At 40.1% G+C, this 13599-nt stretch overlaps 1 protein-coding gene across 3 annotated transcripts; it reads right to left on the bottom strand.

Moving 5' to 3' along the window:
* Nucleotides 1-388: 388 nt before the first annotated feature.
* Nucleotides 389-13539, bottom strand: AGXT2 (alanine--glyoxylate aminotransferase 2). Of its 3 annotated transcripts, none has more exons than XM_071802282.1 (14): nucleotides 13437-13539; nucleotides 11889-11974; nucleotides 11361-11545; nucleotides 10935-11058; nucleotides 9736-9830; nucleotides 8470-8596; nucleotides 7358-7451; nucleotides 7077-7177; nucleotides 5891-5983; nucleotides 4948-5080; nucleotides 4179-4267; nucleotides 2850-2999; nucleotides 2391-2489; nucleotides 389-865 (listed from the first exon to the last, which is right to left on the bottom strand). In XM_071802282.1, the coding sequence occupies exons 1-14, from the start codon at nucleotides 13489-13491 to the stop codon at nucleotides 755-757; spliced, it is 1542 nt and encodes a 513-aa protein (XP_071658383.1). In that variant the 5' UTR covers nucleotides 13492-13539; the 3' UTR covers nucleotides 389-754. The 3 variants fall into 3 exon arrangements, with proteins under 3 accessions (XP_071658383.1, XP_065716996.1, XP_071658384.1); XM_065860924.2 differs by having other exon boundaries at nucleotides 8503-8596; XM_071802283.1 differs by lacking the exons at nucleotides 8470-8596; nucleotides 9736-9830.
* Between the last annotated feature and the right edge of the window lie 60 nt (nucleotides 13540-13599).

Here is a 13599-nt window from a genome sequence, read left to right as displayed (position 1 = left end):
GGCATTGAAACAGGCTGCCCAGGGAAGTGGTGGAGTCACCATCCCTGGAGATTTTTAAAATGCGCATAGACGTTCTTAGGGACATGGCTTAGTGCCAGAGTTAGGTTATGGCTGGACTTGATCTCAAGTGCCTCTTCCAACCAAAATGATTCTATGAGTGGGCAAAGATTTCAGGAGTGGGGGCAGTAGTGCAAGGCAGTCAGGGACTACCCTGCACTGGTCCCAGCCAGCTCTGCACCAGATCTTCCTCCACCAACACTCAGCCATTTCATGGTGTGTTGTGCTTCTGTGAAAACACATTTAAGAGCCAGCAGTAAATGCTGCAGTGCACAGCAGCACCAGTACCACCTCCAAGGGGACTGTAGATGCTACAGAGTCCAACAACATGTACTTTCTCAAACCAACTTTTTATTTTCTTATCACTCTTCCTTAAAATGACTAATTTTGATATGACTTTCATCGATAAAAGATGAATATATGTTTGCCTCTTCATCTGATAGTTAATCCAATCCTTTTTTTTAAGCTAATGCTAGAATAGGTGTACAGCTAATACATGACACTACTGTAGAACTGAACTGCATGTTTACAAAACAGATTACAGCCTATTAAACGCTCGATCTATCAGACTATTCTTATGATACTGAACAACTACTTCAGCTTCAGACGATGATCTTGTTATCCAGCGCAGATCAGTGCTGAGTCTGGTTGACAAGTTATCAAGGGTTCTGTGTGCATCTCATGTAACGAAACAAGTCTATTTTGCAGCTGTTCTTTCCATGTGTCTCTGTAAAGCAGTATGAAATACTTCCACGGCAAAGTCGACATCCTTTTTAGTAATGCACATAGGAGGTTTAATTCTAAATGTCTAAAAACGGGAAAAAAAAAGGAAATGCTTAACACTGCATGGAAGAAATACAGCTTCTAACAGCCCATCCAGGTCAGCGCTCACCTTCTGCCCCAAAAAATCTAACCAAAAGTGTGAAAAATAATATTGTAAGAGAACAGCAGTGTAGGGACTGAGGCTTCTTATAAATGCATTTTGAAGTGGGGTAATTTTGGACTTGACTGCATCCAACTCCTCACTTCACTCTTGTGACAAAGCAACTGAGAGACCTGACTAGAGTGAGTTACGTTTGCATCTCTGTTATTCCAGACAGAGCTAGTATAAAACCTTAGATGGGTTTGCACTAAGAAAGAACAGAGACATAAGTGTATCTTCCTTTTTGGCAGCTTTGCCACAGGGAAAAGTAATACCCATAGAGAGTGGCAGCCTCCTGCATTGTGTCAGCTGATTCACTCTTATATACAGGTTTTTTTTAAGGCTTCTAAGAGAATGTAGTATCAAAGAATCACTAAATGCTAACTTTCATTTAGAGTACTATAGTTGCAATGCACGTTGATCAGAGAGGGTTCTCTGGACAGTTCAACTTGCCAAGAATTTAGGTTCTCAAATCCAAATGTTTGATCTATATTATAATGTTTCCAAGAGTATTTAACTTTCATAAGAATCTTAAACTTTCAGTTTAATTTTTTCTGTCATCATATCCCAGGACTTTATGCAGCAAGAGTGGAATATTGGTCTCTCCTACCCACAACACCCAACTGATAAACAGAGAAATTCACAGATGAACAGCACTCTCATGAGACAGAATCAGATTTTACTGCACTCAGAGCTGCAGCCTGTTACCCATGTTCTTGTCTGTGCCTTGTGGAAGAAGTGATGAGGCGACAGATGCAGTGTCCTATTTATTTTAGCCATACTTCATCTATTCAGTACTGGAGCTGCTTTCTCTGTCAGAGGGGTTCTTTGAACTGACCAGCCCTGAGGCAAATTTCTGCTGTTAATTCTCATACTGGAAGAAGCTGGTGACAATGTGCCCTGGGTACAGCATGATGCATCTTCCATTGGGGTGGGTTGATGCCCATTCACGTGAGATTCTCACTTTCAGGCTGCATTGCTAAACATGCTATTTATAACATTTGAAATTATCATCCAGTGGAATGCTATCAGCATTCCAGAATGAAAGAACTGGCAAAACCAAACTTGCTCTGTGCTAACAGGTGAGACAATAACCTAAATAGTAGAAAAGACTTAGCAGACCTGAATATTGCCTATTTCATCTGATTTACACACATTATAGTACCTTGCTTTTCTAGGGGAGATCATCCATCTAAAGGAAAATTGCAAACTTAGAGTTAGTTCAGCATACTTGAAAAGAAACAAATAGCTCCTGCTGAATTCATAAATTATGCAAAATTAAACAGAGCTAGTTCCCAAGAGCATATGTTTTCTAGTTTGTTTACTAAATTAAAGTTAGTTTGGCTTGAGGGAAATGACATGTTTTTCACCAGTACAGAAGATAAGCTTTATGTAACCAGAGGTTCAGTACCTGACTGTAGAGTCCTCCTCTGCCGATCAGAATCCCCATGTCTTTACAGTCCTCCCAGATCTGACTGACTTCCTCAGCTGGAAGAGGGCGGCGACTGTCCTAAGGAAAAGGAACATTAAACTTAGCTTAGATATTCCTAATTAGTTATACGAAAAAGATGTATATTCCAGTGTCTCCAATAAATCCCGTCCCTATCTCTGACTGAAAACATTACCTGCATAACTTATCTGCTTTTTAAGATGAGTTTATGCAATTAAGGTACACAAGTCAGTGTTTACTCGAAGCTTGTGAAATATTTTGAGAGCTGGAATGTCCTGGCTAATTTTAAACCAGAGTTACGTTTTCTCACTTCACTAGCTGTTTTTTAAAAGAAAATGTTCCTATTACTCCAACTGAAATAAAATGTGATAAAGCTTTCAATGACATTGTAAATTGAAGGGAATAAAGTAAATTACTAACCTTATCTGTCACCATTTCTATTCCAATCATAAGTCCCTTGCCACGGACATCTCCAACAATCTCGAATTTACGCCGTAGTTTAGCCAGCTCTAGTAGCATATACGTTCCCACATCCTCACTGTTTTTTTGTAGACCATCTTCTTCAATAGCCTGGTTAAAATGGTGTACAGTGACAGTTTTGCAGGAAAAGCTTCCAGTACAGGTGGTTAATCCCCATTTAGCTTGATGACAATGTGTTATGGTTAGCTCACTTCCTTCCAGAATATGTTCCTTCACTACTACAGTCCTTACATTTTTCTTCTCTTACAATCCTCAAAAGGCATGAGAGTACAATTGAACGTAATATTTTGATGTTGTGGTATTTTTCACCTCTTACTTATTATTCCATAAACATAAACCAGTAATTCATGCTCAAATGTAGTCATAACTGAAAAATACCTGGCTAATAGGTGTATTTTCAAAATCTTACCAGAAATATTTTAATTATTTCTCCAATATAATGGAAAAAAAGATAATTTGACAAGGCATACCTACGTGTACCAGGCAGCCTTTTAGGAAACAACTTGGGTGTTTTAATTAGATTCATCAACACCATACTTTTTAATCACAATTGGGTTTTTTTGTTACTTACTCTGCTCTCCTTAATCACGGTTCTGACACACAGCCAGGTATCAGCAATGACATTCACAAACAGCTTTATGAACTTAACATTTGCATTAAGAAAATTCATTAGGAAAATTTCCTCTCCTCTCCTCTCCTCTCCTCTCCTCTCCTCTCCTCTCCTCTCCTCTCCTCTCCTCTCCTCTCCTCTCCTCTCCTCTCCTCTCCTCTCCTCTCCTCTCCTCTCCTCTCCTCTCCTCTCCTCTCCTCTCCTCTCCTCTCCTCTCCTCTCCTCTCCTCTCCTCTCCTCTCCTCTCCTCTCCGGCATGGGTGCCAGAGAATAAATTTGGTTTAGCTGTTGATTTCTGTACTCCTATGAAAGATTTAGCTACAGCTTTTGTTTCTCAAAAACGTTTCCTACATTTTTCTTAGAGTAAAGAACGTAAGTAAGACAAAGAAACATGATCCTGAAAACATAATTAGAGAACTCCTGTTCTTGCTAGGGGGATGGAAATTTTGCAGTGAAACTAACCAGGAGTTTATTTTTTCATTTACATAGGGCATATTGGCCATGTATGCATACTACATGCATATATTTCTGCATTTCATACTGTTATTCAGAAAAGTCTCCCCCATATAACTTTACAGTAAGAATAAATGTAGAGATTTTTCTTTTTTTACTACAAGAAGGAGTGTGGAATATACACATTTATATAACATTCTTCCTACATCAAGAACAGCAGCTCCAACTACGCAGGCCAAAGGGCTTCCTCCAAATGTATTAATGTGAAGGTTTTGAGCCAAGGAACTTGCAATCTCTAAAAGAAAAAGAACAACACTGATCACTCTTACAGTTGCCTTACATTTGTTATCAGTACTTATCTGCTTTAACTTAACTGTTAAGTTCAATTTGCTGTGCTTCAAACCTGATTCTACTGGAGACAATGCAAGAGGAACACCTTTTTTTCCCTACAAGCACTCTGTGCAAAATGTAATTATTTCCTAAAACTATAGTGTCTAGCAGATGCTAAACCCAGAATTTTTTTAAAAAGTCACATGTCTAACATAGGCTGCCATTTGTGCCCTTAAACTGACATCTACAAATTTTCTTCATTAGATTCAGCCAGTCATTGTATGAATCAAGTAGCTGACTAATGTGCTGCCTTATGTATCTGCAGTACATTGATTAGTTGATTGCAACTGAGGATTTCCAAGATCTATTACCAGCTCTACCAATGATTCACAAAGTCATCTCTGCTTCAGTTATACAATTAATCCCATTTAAATAAGGCTTTGCTCTGGTATAGCACAGCACTTGGTAGAACAAGTGAGTAATGAGAACTCAATTCATTTGTCAAAAGATAGATTGAGACAAGGATTATTAATAAAGCTCAGCTGTTAGAACATACATCTCTACCGTAAGTAATTATTGTACACTATAGTTTGTACTTGCTCTATTTTAATCCTTAGTAGGAACAGAACACTTCAGATTGTATACCTTTTGTTGTAACAACAGCTGCCATTGGAAAGCCATTACCAATTCCTTTTGCCAAAGTAACAATGTCAGGGACTACATCATGTGTTTGAAATCCCCAGAAATGGCTGCCTGTCCGTCCAAAACCTGTCTGTACCTTTCAAAAGAAAAATCCAGAGAAATCCCCATCACTTTCTAACATAAAACAATATGATTGCTTTTTTTCTTGTATTTCTGTTGTTACTGATTTGCATTAAACTGCAACTACATATGGAGTCAGCTCGCATTAGGATCCTTACTCAGATAGCTTTGCACAAAGTACTGTTTGTTTTAATGGGGTTTTTCTTTCACATATGAAAGAGATACCATATCACTATGTCTTAGGCATGGTGAGATGCATAAATAAGCTGCAGCTTCTATTTCAAAATGGAGAGGAAATGCAGTTGCTTATCACACTTCCAAATTGCAACCCTATGATTGCTGATTTCTACTGCAATGCTTGAGGTACATATCACCCTCTCTTTCAAGTGTTTGCTGCTATTAGCTTTAGCTAAGCAAATTCAGTTTATAAATGTATTCGCAGAGGTACAGCAATCAACTCCCTCTAAAGTCTATGTATGCCAACAAGAGTCATAAGAGCAAGTGTTACTGTGACACACCTCACATCACAGCAGGTATTTACGACCTGCATATTTGTCTAAATTTACTGCTTCCAAATGGTAAGGACCAAGGCCTGCTACTAAAAGTACCTGTGTCTAAAATCAGAATACCACATAGCAGAATAAAGACAGTAAGACTGGGAGGCTCCAATGCTTGGAAAAATGCACTGTGTTAAACTTAAGTTATGAGATATACAGCATTTCATTTAGATTATTTCCAGGCTTCCAGTTTTCATTCACTTGGATTCCTTTAAGATGACTTTCAGAGGTACCTCAAAGTCTAGAAGTCTTATGTCAAAAGAACTCACTTCATCTGAAATACAAACGCCTCCTCTTTCCCGTACTAGCTGATAAGCTTGTTTCAAGAAACTTCTTGGGTACTGAACAACTCCATTAACACCCTGCCAAGACAAAAGAGACAATCTCTTCAGGAACAGACAAGGAAACAGGAGTTCCACCGTGTGACTATGCTACAATAAGAAAAAATGCCAGCAGCCCTCAGGTAATAATAAACCAACATGTCTCAAGTTTCTGGCTTCAGCAGTGAAACTGCTTTAAAAAGTTCCTGCTCAGGTTAGTTATTCCCATTCCACAGGGTAGTTTGCAGTTCCATTAGTTGTGCTGTTATAAATGTTTAGGAGGCCATACTGTAAACTGGATCACTGTCAGACAGAAGCCATCAAAGATAAGCTGCCAAAACATGTACCTTGAAAACCTCCGCACTGAGAAACTCAGGAACTGTGTGTGATGACAAAGTTAACCAGAGAATTCATGACCCATCTTTCATTAATTGGTTTAAAACACTGTTTCTTCAATTTCTGTTCACCTTTCTACTTTTTATTTGAATTAGCAATTCCACTCTATATCTGGTCTGCAATGGCTTCTTAAGAGTAAAGTATATAAAGGCTTAGAAGAAAGCAAGAACAGAGAACAGCTCCAATTTTCTCTGAGGTCACAGTTCTCACAATTTTTTTCTTCCCTTTATGGATCCAAGTCTATATTATCTCTTTTTCCTATTTAAGAACCACATATACAGAAGTCCTGAAATCTGGGTGAAGCTCTGAATGAATCCTGTGGGCAGCACTTGCTGGACAGCTGCTAAAAACAGAGCAGACACATGGCTGGGAAGAGGTGGAAGTGGGATTGAGTTAAAGTTTACAGAAATAGTAACAAGAAAGGCAATACGAAATTTGGATGAAGGTTTTAGAAACTAAACAATACCATGCTCCATACTCTCTATTTAAATGTAGAAGTGTGTATGTTTAATCATGATTCTCTGTATAACTTCATGAGCAAAATCCTAGCTCCATTCAAATCAGTGACAAAAGCTGAAATTTTAAGACAGTGCATCAATTCTTTCGAATATTAAGGTGTTTAAGATATCTAAGAATAATAAAAATAACCATCTGTGTTTAAGATGTAGCTAAAAAATATCAGATTTGAGTGTTTCACACTGTTTTTGCTATAACAATCGAGAAATGGCAAACTACCTACTTGAATGGGTTCAGCAATAAATCCAGCTATTGTCTTTGGCACTGAGGTGTTCAGAGTATCTTTGAACTGTTCAATGTACTGGTCATTTGCATGACAAACACCTGTATACAGGAGAAATAGTTCAAAAGGAATTTACTTAAAATGACATAAAACTTGCTTCAAAACATGAAATTACACATCTAAGCAACAAGTATTATTTGACTGCATGGTAAATGTCATCTCTCAAATACTGAATAAAAGGCTAAGCACTAAAAGCCAAATACTTCTTGTCATTGACCAACCTTCTGAACAGCTGCATTTTCGAATAGTTTGCACTGGAGAATCTCTACAATGGTTGCCTCCCCATGGACCACGAAAAACATCTGGTAACATTGTCTGTCAAGCATAAGAGAAATAGCTACAGATTTTATGACACCTTTCAAAGAGGTGTTTTGATCATACTTAGGAATGACTACTGAAAAAGACTAAAAAAAGTCTGTTAGAGCAAAAGAGCATACCTACTTCAAGTGACTTGTCTGAAGAACATGTGTGGAATAATATCAAACTTCCGCCTCAAGAAATGGTAGAAGAAAGACTTGTTTTAGAAACAAGTTCAGACTATTCCATCAACAGTTACTCAACTGGTGATTTCCTTTGTTTTGTTTTTTAAGTTAGTCAGCAGTTTTGATCATCTAAGAGTAACAGCAACAATTTGAGTTGCCAGAAGTACTTCAATAATCCGAAGTATGATAAAAATCTGCACAATACAAGAAGGCAGCCAGATCTAGTAGAGTAATTATAGATTGGAAATTGGGAATTCCAGCATTCTCAACCTGACTACTGATGAAACACAGTGTGACTGCAAGCAACTCATATATTGAGCCAGGTTGGGAGACTGCTGTAAAGGAGCCTTCCTATAGCCAGTGCTATCACCGACACAGATCAGAGTAGCGCATGTCAGCTTCTAGCTGACAGAAAGTCATTCCCATCTGCTCAAGCGCAGGGTGATACCGTGTTGCCACTTATCCCCAACTGATCTACTTAATAGCTACATCTCCTGTTTTACTGAGATGACAGACACATTCTTTATTCTAGGGAATGACCTACTTCAGACCATCTGAAAGCAGCCTTGCACAGATTTGGCAAAATAAACTAGAGAAAAGGGGTTCTGAGCTTTATTACTCTGCACCTTACATAGACTTCCATGCAAGCACCAAGCATGACTAAAGCACTGTAAATCACGACCACTCATGTTATGGCTGTTCTGACTCCAAATCAGCATAAAGAGAAGGAAAGGGGACTCAGCCTCTTCTTGTACTTACACAGCAGGAGCAGCTACACTGCAGTTTAGTTAGTGGCTTTGAGGATAGAAAATGTACTAATTCTTGACATATTCAAATACACTGTTGGTTACCCGGTTTATTTTAAAAAAGAACAGAAGTCTCACTGTTGAGCAGCCAAAGCCATTGGCAACACCATGCTTATAAAGACCAATAGATGTCAATCCCAGTGCGTATGGGCTGCCTCCATGGTACGCTCCTCTGTGCAAACAAAGAAAGTACATGAACATCACTCATTTCCAAGAAGAGACTGCAGCAATATTAGTTCTGAGAAGGCATGCTTCTGAGATACAAAATATTGGGGGAAATGTGCATTGTTACACTCAAAATAAGAAGATTCCTGCTGCTATTTTTTGCTCTGGTTTTGGAAGATCCATGACTGCAAATCTGCATTGGTTTCCTGAAATCTCAAATGTTAAAATTGTGAGGTAATGCTTGCAAGAAGAGAACAATGACCGGAACCAACAGCAATTCAGACAGTGCCTCATGAAGTTCTGCTGTAGCACCTGAGCCCTACAAAGCAAACATCTCTGTTCTGTGAATCTTGGGAACTGCTGCACTCTCCAACAGATGCTGCCAATTGTTAAACTACATGGTGGTATGTCGACAGTTTTGTACACAAAGCAAAAGTTCATTAATGAGAATATACAAGATAGATGGGTACCAAATGTTCTGCTGAATAGAATAACAGAACAATAGAGCTTTTCATGAGAAGGCCTTTTATTCTAATATTTGAGGTTGCCTGGGATGCACAGGAAGGAGAAGAACTGCTTACACGGGTGCTTACAGAGCACTCTTCCCTGCACCCCCTCTCCTGTCAAGCCAGAAGAGCTGTTTGTGTACCTGTACAGTGAACTACGGCTCAGGGATCTGGCAGAAAAATACAGCAGCAAAACAAACCAACCAAAAAATTCTTCCAACAGGTTAGCTTTCAGCCAGAGCAGTTCCCTGCTGCAGTTCACTGCACTGCTATGCCAGAAGTACCTTTGTACCGTCACAAAGAGGGGCACTGCAGGGGTGGAATGAAGGAACAAAGTAGCAATTGCCGAAGCCAGCTCTGGCCCTGAACAAAGATCCACCAAACCACATGCTAAACACGGAAACTAGATGCTTTTCCAAGTAACAAAAGCAAAAATTGCATGTTGTGCCTTGTATGCAAACTAGTCCCAATATACTGTATAAAATCTTCGGCTCCTCTTTTACTCCTCTTTGTCAAATAAAATAATTTTATGGTGTTCTCTTCAATAGATCTGGGGCTAAAGAGTTCTCTATTATTTCTTGCCTGAGCCAAAGAGAGACTGACCACACAAAGGAGTTTTGTAGATATCTGTCACCATTACCTGAAACAGATGAAGTCGAAGTTACGAGTATATAGCCTTGCCATGAACATCGCCAAATCGTTGGCTTCTGACCCGCTGTTTGTTAGATAAACCACCTAAAGAAGAATTCTTAGGATCAACACAGTGCACAACTACCATCTCCTTGTTCGGCATTGGACCATGTCATTTAGTAAGATTATGAGCTACAACATACCACTACCACAAGGTGACTTCATAATAATAAAGCTAATGTTGTCCATACACTACAGATGAAAACTATGACCAAGACAATCTACTAAGGGAGAGTACAGAAAATCTTTAGGAGTTGGAGTCTCCAGGTTTTCCTAAGAATGGAACAGCAATTCAAAGAAAAATGAAAGTGCCCGGGTCAAACTGAGTATGACTGAATAGAGGTGTACTTCACACAGGTAAAAAGGGCTGTACAGTGCCCCTGCATGTTAGTTACTAGGAGTGACATACACAGACACAACAATGGCAAAGAACAGTTAAGCAGAACTTGCTATTCGGAACAAATTAAGAGGACATTCTGAATACAGGTTCTCAGAGGTGAAAATTGCTCAAATTCTAGTGTCACTGCTGTTACAGTTAATTTTCAGAAGTGACTGAGATTCTCCACTGCTTGAACTATGCAGATGCTTTATATTTTTTTTTCAACTCTTCTTCCATTTTTAAGATCCTAATAGCTTCACACTCTTTGACTAACCTAGTTTCATTTTATGACCAGCTTATTTTACCTGAAAGCAAACACAATATTTTTCTTACTGTTTCTTGGTATACAAAACATGACATTTATGTGGTTTATTTATTTAAATGTCAGTAAACCTCACCATGTTACTGTCAAATATTTTTCACTGTTAATTTCCATGAGCAAGCAAACTAAGGCTGGCTACATATAAGAATAGTTAACATCTTAGCTTCTTCAGTGATTTTTAAGATGGTAATGCCCCTTTATAGTGACAACTGGAAGGACAGAACCCATGGAACCACAACTTGGGATATTATGCTTGTCTACATCTGGGTCTAAAGAAAAGGCTTTGAGGACTCTTTATCTGACAGGCTGAAGTCCCCACACAGGTTTTCTCTGCACAGATATCATGGCTCTCATTTATTAAATAAACATTTTTATATTCAATATTTCTTATAAACAGATTCCTCTCCTCCTCCTTCATCAGCCCCTCTTCCTGCCAGAAGCAAAGTACCTTAAGTGGATCTGGAAAAAGAGAAGTTAGCTTTTCAGCATATTCTTGGATTGAAGGGTGCATGTAGATATTAGTGGTATGCCACAGGCGAGCAAGCTGTTTCTGGGTAGCAATAGTTACCTTCCTGCATGTAGCACAAGAAGAGACAAAGGTATTCAGTTCAACACACACGTGCACATATACATAGACACACCTACCTGTTGCTAATTCTGAAAATACAGACACTGCACCATTTTCCAGAGGGATTAAGATACAGACGAAATGAACTCATTACTCAAAATCTAGTGGAAATTGACCTTAATGTAACACATACATGACCATTTAGTGAACCATAGGCTCACAGTGCCACAGATTAACAAAAACCAAAACCAACATAGGTATCTCTTGTTGTATTTTACAGTATATATCAAACAGTACCAAACTTACGGGTGACAGTGACCAACACTGACAGTGACAATTCCAGCAAAGAGATCAAGGTATCTTTGTCCTTTGTAATCAAACAACCACTGCATATGTCCTTGATGCAGCAACAATGGCTTCTTGTAATACATTCGCAGTGAAGGAGAAATATTTTGTTCACGAATCTTCTGCATACGTTCATACGAATAGGACTGAGTGGAATAAAAAAAGTCATTACCCATTTATGTTTTCTGAAGAGATTTTAACAAATTCTGCCACACAGAGGGTTCTACAAACCTTTGAAACTCAGCTTTTAAAATAAGATTGCTGTTCTGCACTTTTCCTTAGAGTTTTTCAAATCAACAATTCAGACATAATTTATAGAATTGCCACAGGGATACATCTGTATGTTATATCCTGATTATAACATAACTGGGTTTTCACTAAACAATCCAATTTTATAATCATACTTAATGCACTGACTAGCAGATGAGCATATCACTCAGATCTAGTAACGAAGTCTTACTTAAATTTAGTGTAATATGTATGACTTACTTTGTATTTTTCAGGTACAAAATCACAAGGAGGCATTTTTGCTTGTGTGGAGACACAAGTTTTCCATTTCTGCTGCTTAAAGGCAACTACAAAATAGTAAAAGAATTATCAAATGCTTATCAAAGTGCACAGCTGAGTTTCTCAATAAGCTTATTTACAGAACACACAAGCCACAGTCAAAACAAGGTGTGTGTTTTGGGTTGGGTATGTTTTTTGCCTTTTTTTTTTCAGTTGCTGTTGTTGGGATTTTTTGTTTGTTTGGGTTTTTTGTTTGCTTTTGTTTTATATTTTGTTTCTGTTTTTTTTTTCCTGAGATCTTTTTTTGGGGAAAAATAATCAAGTATCATATAATTCTAAACGCAAAATACATGTCAATTTAAAAAAAAAGACGGCTTCTCTCTCGTCTGCTAAAAGTCAACTTTCAGTTTCACATGGACTTTGACAGAAGATTTAAAAAAAAAAAGAAAAACAACCTGATACAAATTGTTATATCTGGAACAGCAGGAGCAGGAATCCTCTACAAAGGCATGAGCCAGGAGCCCAGGATCATGCTGCACAGGTGGTGCTCTCAGGGACCAGGGAACAGTCCCAATAGACCTGAAGAAGGTGGGCAAAGCAGGGTCCTCTGAGAGTGTCCCACCTAAGTGGAGGAGATGAATCAGGTCCCGAGGTCCACCCGGGTAGTCCAGTCAGGAGCAGCAGGGCTGGAGACGAGGCTACAACAAAGGTCCTAGGTCCATCCAGGAGCCAGGACCATGAATGGTGGCAAGGCTGCCAGCAGTTGAGGTGGGAACCAAAGGCTCTAGGCAGCAGTCACAGGCAGATGCTCCATGTGAGGCTGCTCAGGGCCCTGACAACTCCCGCTGCAATGTGCTGTCCTCCTTCCAAAATCCTAAAAACATCACACTGCCCTACCTTTCATCTAACTGGAAGTGTCATTGAGCAGGCAGCAGAAAAGTTATCATTTAAATACGTTAACTTTCTACATCCCTAACATGATCTGCTGAGAACGACAGATCTATTTTTAAAGTCCAACGTTTTAAACAATTTCTAAAACACACTAAAATGTAAATGAATGAAGAATAAATTTTACTGAAATAAATGACATGCACTGTCAATTGCTTTACAACCACTTACAGCACTCATTCATGAATCACCAACAGGAGTCCAGTCTCAAAAATATTAATTAAAACCCGTAAGTTAGAGAAGTTTTGCCTTCAGACCACTTTCACAAGGATCTACAGCTATACTGAAGGTGTTTCTTTCCTCCATGTGCAAACACGGTGCCGCCAAGTCCAACTCCCCGCGAGGGGTCTCGCAGGGAGGCACGCTCCCCGCTCCCCAGGCCTCCCCCGTCCAGCCCGGCCCGCCCAGGCCTGTGGGCTCCGTGCACAGCAGCCGCTCCAGCCGACCCCGGCGGACCGAGCGCCACGGCGGGAGCCACCCCCTCAGCCACTCACGGCCCCGGGGAGCGCCGACCTGGGCAATCGCAGCTGCCCCGTCCCGCCGGGCCTCGGACAGACCCCGCGCCCGGCGCCCGCCCCTTACCGCTGCCCAGCCGGCGGCCGCGCCCGCTCAGCAGCCGCCCGATCGCTCCCGCCATGCCGGACGGTACCAGGGCAGCGCGGGGCGGGTCCCGCGGGCACAGCCCTCGCCCCGCCCCGGGGCGCGTCCGCACGTGCCGACGGGAGAGGCCGTTACTGCGGCCTCG

This window comes from Patagioenas fasciata, chromosome Z (genome assembly GCF_037038585.1).
Source record: "Patagioenas fasciata isolate bPatFas1 chromosome Z, bPatFas1.hap1, whole genome shotgun sequence".
In the NCBI taxonomy this organism is placed as follows: Eukaryota; Metazoa; Chordata; class Aves; order Columbiformes; family Columbidae; genus Patagioenas; species Patagioenas fasciata.
This window is presented reverse-complemented; position numbering and strand designations above follow the sequence as displayed.